General features: G+C 50.4%; 1 protein-coding gene across 1 annotated transcript; it reads right to left on the bottom strand.

Annotated features, from left to right (window-relative positions):
* Positions 1-6,275: 6,275 nt before the first annotated feature.
* On the bottom strand, positions 6,276-7,226 carry LOC120404038 (olfactory receptor 11L1-like). Its single transcript, XM_039536046.1, has one exon. The coding sequence runs from the start codon at positions 7,224-7,226 to the stop codon at positions 6,276-6,278; it is 951 nt and encodes a 316-aa protein (XP_039391980.1).

Genomic DNA, 7,226 nt, shown 5'->3' with positions numbered 1-7,226 from the left:
CTACGTGTTTTAACCGAATTTAGCAGCGTTAAACCGATTTAGCCCTGCACCCGTCCACACAATTAGGCCCTTTATATTGATATAAAGGGTTCTTTAAACCAGTTTCTGTACTCCTCCCCGACGAGCACTGAAATCAGTATTGCCATGTCAGATTAGGGTTAGTGTGGCCGCAAATCGATGGTATTGGCCTCTGGGCGGTATCCCACAGTGCATCATTGTGACCACTCTGGAAAGCAATCTGAACTCGGATGCACTGGCCAGGTAGACAGGAAAAGCCCTGCGAACTTTTGAATTTAATTTCCTGTTTGCCCAGCGTGGAGCTCTGATCAACACAGGTGGTGATGCAGTCCCAAATCCAAAAAGAGCTCCAGCATGGACCATACGGGAGATACTGGATCTGATCGCTGTATAGGGAGACGAATCTGTTCTATCAGAGCTCCATTACAGAAGACGAAATGACAAAGCATTTGAAAAAATCTCCAGGCTATGATAGACAGAGGCCACAGCAGGGACTCAGCACAGTGCTGCGTGAGAAGCGTAACGGAAAGCCAAAGAATCAAATGGACGATCATGGAGGGAGGGAGGGGGGACTGAGGACTCTAGCTATCCCACAGTCCCCGCAGTCTCCGAAAAGCATTTGCATTCTTGGATGGGCTCCAAATGCCTGAAGGGTCAAAAACATTTTCCCAAGTGTTTCAGGGTGTATGTCGTCAATTTACACCCTTCCCCCCACCGAAAGAAAAGGGAAAAAAATCGTTTCTTGCCTTTTTTCAATGTCACCCTTTGTCTACTGCATGCTGCTGGTAGATGGGGTGCTGCAGTGCTAAACAGCAGCATCCTCTCCCCTCCCCTCCCCGGTGGCAGATGGTACGGTACAAAAGGACTGGTATCCGTCCTCGTCATCATCCTGTGAGTGCTCCTGGCTGGCCTCAGTGAGGTCTGCCGAGGGTGCCTGGGTAAAAATAGGAATGACTCCTGGTCATTCCCAGCAGATGGTGCAGAACGGCTGGTAACAGTCCTCATCATAGCAACTGGGGGCTGAGCTCCATCAGCCCGCCCCTCCCCCCCCATCATGTCTAAAGAAAAGATTCTGTACTGCCTGGACTATCATAGCAGCTGGAGGCTTCCTCCCCCTCATTTTATCTCACTAAAAAGTCTGTGTTTCTTATTCTTGCATTTTTTATTACTTTATCACACAAATGGGGGGACACTGCCACGGTAGCCCAGGAGGGTTGGGGGAGGAGGGAAGCAACGGGTGGGGTTGTTGCAGGGGCACCCCCTAGAATGGCATGCAGCTCATCATTTCTGCGGGATCTCTGGGGCTCTGACACGGAGCGGCTGTGACCCGGGGAGTCATTTCCATTTTTGCCTATGCGCCCCCGGCCGAACTCAGCGAGGCCAGCCAGGAGCACCCATGATAGCAGCAGACAATACAGAACAACTGATAACCGTCATCTCATCGCCAATTTACAATGGCAGACAGTGCAATATGACTGGTAACCATCTCTGCTATCTTGCAAAGGCAAATGAATGCTGCTTTGTAGCAGTGCAGTACCGCATCTATAAGCAGCATCCAGTACACATACGGTGACAGTGACAAAAGGCAAAACGGGGTCCATGATTGCCATGCTATGGCATCTGCCAGGGCAATCCAGGGAAAAAGGGCGCGAAATGATTGTCTGCCGTTGCTTTCCCGGAGGAAGGATTGAGTGACGACATTTACCCAGAATCACCTGCAAAACTGTTTTTGCACTGGGATCTCAACCCAGAATTCCAATGGGCAAGGGAGACTGAAGGAACTATGGGATAGCTACGGGATAGCTACCCACAGTGCAACGCTCCGGAAATCGACGCTAGCCTCGGTACATGGATGCACACCGCCGAATTAATGTGCTTAGTGTGGCTGTGTGCACTCGACTTTATACAATCTGTTTTACAAAACCAGTTTATGTAAAATCGGAATAATCCCGTAGTGTAGACATACCCTCAATAAGGATTCTTTAAAATACAGCCAGCTCTCCTGGACTCCTTTCCCCCTCATGTTATTTTCCCAGGGGATCCTGCCCATCAGTTCCCTGAGGGAGTCAAAGTCTGCATTTCTGAAGTCCGGAGTCCATATTCAGCTGCTCTCCTTTCTTCCATGTGTCAGGATCCTGAACTCGACCATCTCATGGTCACTGCCTCCCAGGTTCCCATCCACTTTTGCTTCCCCTACTAATTCTTCCCTGTTTGTGAGCAGCAGGTCCAGAAGAGCTCTGCCCCTCGTTAGTTCCTCCAGCATTTGCACCAGAAAATTGTCCCCTACACTTTCCAAAAACTTCCTGGATTGTCTGTGCACCGCTGTAGTGCTCTCCCAGCAGATATCGGGGTGGTTGAAGTCCCCCATGAACCAGGGCCTGTGATCTAGTAACTTCTGTTAGTTGCCAGAAGAAAGCCTCGTCCACCTCACCCCCCGGTCTGGTGGTCTATAGCAGACTCCCACCACGACATCACCCTTGTTGCTCACACTTCTAAACTTAATCCAGAGACTCTCAGGTTTTTCTGCAGTTTCATACCGGAGCTCTGATCAGTCATACTGCTCTTATATACAATGTAGCTCCCCCATCATTTCTGCCCTGCCTGTCCTTCCTGAACAGTTTATATCCATCCATGACAGTGCTCCAGTCATGTGAGTTATCCCACCAAGTCTCTGTTATTCCAATCACATCATAGTTCCTCGACTGTGCCAGGGCTCCCAGTTCTCCCTGCTTGTTTCCCAGGCTTCTTGCATTTGTGCATAGGCACTTAAGATAACTCACTGATTGTCCTGCTTTCTCAGTAGGAGGCAGGAGTCCTCCCCTCTTGTGCTCTCCTGCTTGTGCTTCCTCACTTACCTCAGGGCTTTGGTCTCCTTCTCCTGGTGAACCTAGTTTAAAGCCCTTCTCACTAGGTTAGCCAGCCTGCTTGCAAAGATGCTCTTCCCTCTCTTTGTTAGGTGGAGCTCATCTGTCGACAGCTCAATGGAGTTCCCTGCTTGAGGTGGAGCTGTGGCCAAACAAGCAAACAAGATGTAGGGATGCACAAGGAATGGGATGGAGCATAACATGGAAAATATGTTACTGTCTTTCTATCAGTCAGTGGTGCAGTCTCATCTGGATACTGTGCAGGACTGGGCATCCCATCTCCACAAGGCTATCACAGACTAGAGGGAGAACGATGAGAATGATCAAGTGGCTGGAAAAACTGTCCTATGAAGAGCAGTTGAAAAGATCAGAACTGTCACCTTAGAGAGGGGGCGGGGAGGAGGGTGACAGGTTGAAAGTTTATAAAATACTGATTGATTCTGAAAAGGGAGATTAGGAGCTGCTGTTCTCCCTGGCTCCTAAGACAAGGACAAGGGGACAGTCAGTGAGATAGGGAGGCGGTAAATTCCAGACTGATAACAGGAAATACTTTTTCACACTGTACTTCATTAACCTGTGGAACTCCCTGCCACAGAATGTTGCTGAGGCCAAGAACCTAGCAAGATTCAAGAAGGGATTGGTCATTTCTATGGATGACAAGACTCTCCCGAGTTAGAACAGTCAGTGTTAACAAATAGTGCGGTTGGGATATTAAACCTCCTGTTGCAGAGTTTAAGCTGATCTCTGGCTATCAAAGACCAGAATGAGCCCTAATGTGGAGGCAGATTATCCCACATCTTCTACTGTGGGGTTCTTACACCTCCCTCTGTGGCATTTGATACCAGCCACTGTCGGAGACAGGACACTGAGCTAGATGGAGCTGGGCTCTGATCCAATCTGGCAACGCCTATGCTCCTAAATTACAGGCAAAGGCATAACAAGATCCAATGGCCGGAGGCTGAAGCTAGATAAATTCAGGCTTACTAGTGTTACAGGGTTACTAGTGAACAGCCATTTTGCACAGAGCACAGTACAGTTATTTAGGGCACAAGCATTACAGAGGAGACTTATAATAAAACAATACATATTCTACAAGCATGCTAAGCTTATCTGCCACATGGAGTCACCAGGGCTGGTACTTCTTCAGGTTTGTTTAACTGTCTAGGGATTTGCCTTAATTCCTCACTAGTGATTCTAGATTCCCCAGGTAACGCACCAGTGAGCCAGGAACACAGAGATACTTCCGTCACTTAATACAATACAGTGACTACCCCATGTGCCAATAGTGTCTGCAACACCTCAATATAATAGTCTTTGATGTTTCCACTCTTATAAGGCCTCACTCTGTCACAGCGTCCCACAGGACGCAAAAGAAGTTAACCCCTTCCCCTCCGCCAGATAGCAATACAAGGTAAGAGGGGAAACTGAGTCACACCTATTTTTTCCATAAAACTAGATCAGACTTTTCATGGTTCTCCATAGGGGAAATGTGAGGTAGGTGAGTGTTATCATCGTTCCCATTCATGACTGGGGAAACTGAGGCACAGCAATGCAACCACTTGCCCAAAGGCACATAAATCAATAGCAACAGTGAGCTTAGAACTCAGAAAGCCCCATGCCCGTATCACCTTCTCTGACCACTAGGATTTTTAAACTCCGGCACGCTGGCTCACCTGCACTGTCACAAATAGATGTATAACCCCCTCCTTGTGAAACGAGCTGCCTGTGCATGTACAGTCCTCAGTGCAACGGAGAACAGTTGGGCGCTCTAGATAGGGCCATAATAATAATAATTAACAATAACAGGAAATTTCTGATCTTAGAAAGAAAGGGAGAGAGTTTAACACACCTTGAGTACATTGGTTTTATTGCTTGACCTCCATCCCTGCCTGGATAGCTCAGTCAGAAGAGTAACAAACTTTTAATCTGAGGGTCCAGGATTCCTGTCCCAGTTCCAGCTGTAGTGAAGCGCCCCTCTCCACCTGGTTACCTCCTTTGATGGCAATCCGATTACAGGTTCTGATGGGCAGGTCTGGGTTCTTTTGGATCCCGCCACTCACGCAGCACGGTGAATCTTTTTCCTTTTTTGCTATACAATTATGGCAGCTTGGGCGGAAAATTCTACCTACAGAGTAATCCCCACTTACTTGCCAGATAGCTGGAGACTTCCAAGAAATAACACAACACCTAAAAATATATTCAACACAATAATTATATTAAACAGGCAACAAATACAACATAACAGAGTGAAACACTATTTTTAGGGTCACCGGTGCCCACACTTAAAATACCTGTGACTTAATGTAACAAGTGTAAAATTAGTGTCCTGGTGGTACGCGTACTTTGCTGCGGCCCTTGATGACCCATAAAATTCCCTCCAGTGGTTTAGCAGTGTGGCTGACTGGGTTCAGCACAGCCCAAAGGACCCACAAGCGGGAGGAGGTGGTGAATCCCTCCACGGGTGTAATAAGCAGCAGGTTATAAAATCCTCAAACCCTCACTCCCTGGCTTGAGGACACAGTTCAGGGAGTAGGGGGCCCCCAAAACAAATTCCCTGACTAACTAACTAAAAGCTGGTGCACTCACGAACTCCATGAATGACCTTCAGGTTTGAAGATGACGCTGGACGATTCCAGGGGCTGCGGTCCGCTGTCAGGGATCCTCCTCAGGCAGGAATCAGGCTGCGTTGGTCCCAGGATCTCCCTTCACCACAAAGGGGTGCAGGGCTCAAGGTGTAAGTTATACAACTACCCTAACATCCAAACTGTAGCCTCCTAGCCCAGCCTCCAGTCACACTCTCCGCAGGCAGCTTCCCTGGACTAGCAGCGCTGACCATGTGGGGACTAGTCTCACCACGGGGGCTGGAGGTGAACCCAGCCTGGCTGGGGAAATTTCTCAGCAAACATAACAATTGGGAATCATCCGTGGGAAGGAAAACCCAGCTGAGGGATCTGCGGTCGGGTCCCTAGAGGCCAGTTCTCAGGGGGAACCCTGCATGCAGGCCTGGGACTCACCAGCTCCCCACACAGCCAGTCCTGCCCTGGCCCCTGGCTGGCTCCAGCCTCTCCAAAAAGCTTCTCCCCTTTTCTGAACTCCCTGGGAGGGGCATCTCACTCCCTAGTGGTTGCGGGGCGGACTCTGAGTTTGCCTTGGCTCCTCCTCCCTGAGCTGCCAGCAGTCAGAGCTCCAGGAATCTAGGTCATCTCCTTGGGGGTTACAGTAGCTTTTGGGGTCACACTTGATGATCTAATGGTCCCTTCTGGCCTTAAGCTCTATGAAAGATGTCTGGAAATGAGTCCCAGCTGGCGAGTCGGCTCCATGAAGATCATTCCTCTCTGCAGATATACAGCCAGCTTGGCCACTCCTGATCCCATGGATGGAGTGTGATGAGGTTCAGGTCAGGACAGTAAAGGCAACCTTCACTCTCCTCAGGGCCTTCCCTAGGGCTCTCTTGAAGTCCCTGTTCCTCAGGGTATAGATGACAGGGTTCAGCAGCGGGATGATAATGGCATAGAAGACCGACACCACCTTGTCCATGTCGGAGGCCCGGCCAGATCCAGGACGAATGTACATGAATATGACCGTGCCGTAGAAGATGGTGACGACGGTGAGGTGGCTGGCACATGTGGCAAATGCTTTGTGTCTCCCCGTGGCTGACGGGATACGGCAGATGGCGGAGACAATCAGGGTGTAGGAGGTGAGGGTCAGGAGGAAGGAGCTGAGCACCACCACCGCCGAGACCAGGAAGACCAAGATGTCGGCCATGTGGGTATCACCGGTTGACAGCCTCAGCAGGGGCCCTGTGTCACAGAAGAAGTGGTTGATTCGGTTGGTGCCACAGAAGGGCAGCTGCGAGATGAAGGCTGTGGGAAGGAAGGGGGTAAGGAAGCCACTCACCCAGGAGGCGAGGGCCAGCCGGGCACAGGCTCGGCCATTCATGAGCACCGGGTAGCGCAGCGGGTGGCAGATGGCCAGGTACCGGTCGTAAGCCATGGTAGCCAGGAGGAAGAACTCTGTGGAGCCGAAGAAGAAGAAGAAGTACATCTGGGCGATGCAGGCGCGGAAGGAGATGGCACGATGGCCGTGCTGGAGATCTCCCAGCAGCCGGGGCACCGTGACCGAGGTGTAGCACATCTCCAGCAGGGAGAAGTTGCTGAGAAAGAAATACATGGGGGTGCGCAGGCCAGCCTCCAGCTGGAAGAGGGCGATGATCACCGCATTGCCAAGCAGTGTGACAAGGTAGATGGCCAGGAAGATGGCAAAGGAGAGGAGCCAAAGCTGGCGCAGGAGAGGGAAGCCCAGCAGGATGAACTCAGTGACAGACGTTCGGTTCTCCATGCTCAT

The sequence above is a fragment of the Mauremys reevesii genome, linkage group 4 (genome assembly GCF_016161935.1).
Source record: "Mauremys reevesii isolate NIE-2019 linkage group 4, ASM1616193v1, whole genome shotgun sequence".
In the NCBI taxonomy this organism is placed as follows: Eukaryota; Metazoa; Chordata; order Testudines; family Geoemydidae; genus Mauremys; species Mauremys reevesii.
Note: the sequence above shows the minus strand (reverse complement) of the source record. Positions and strands in the feature narration are given on the sequence as shown.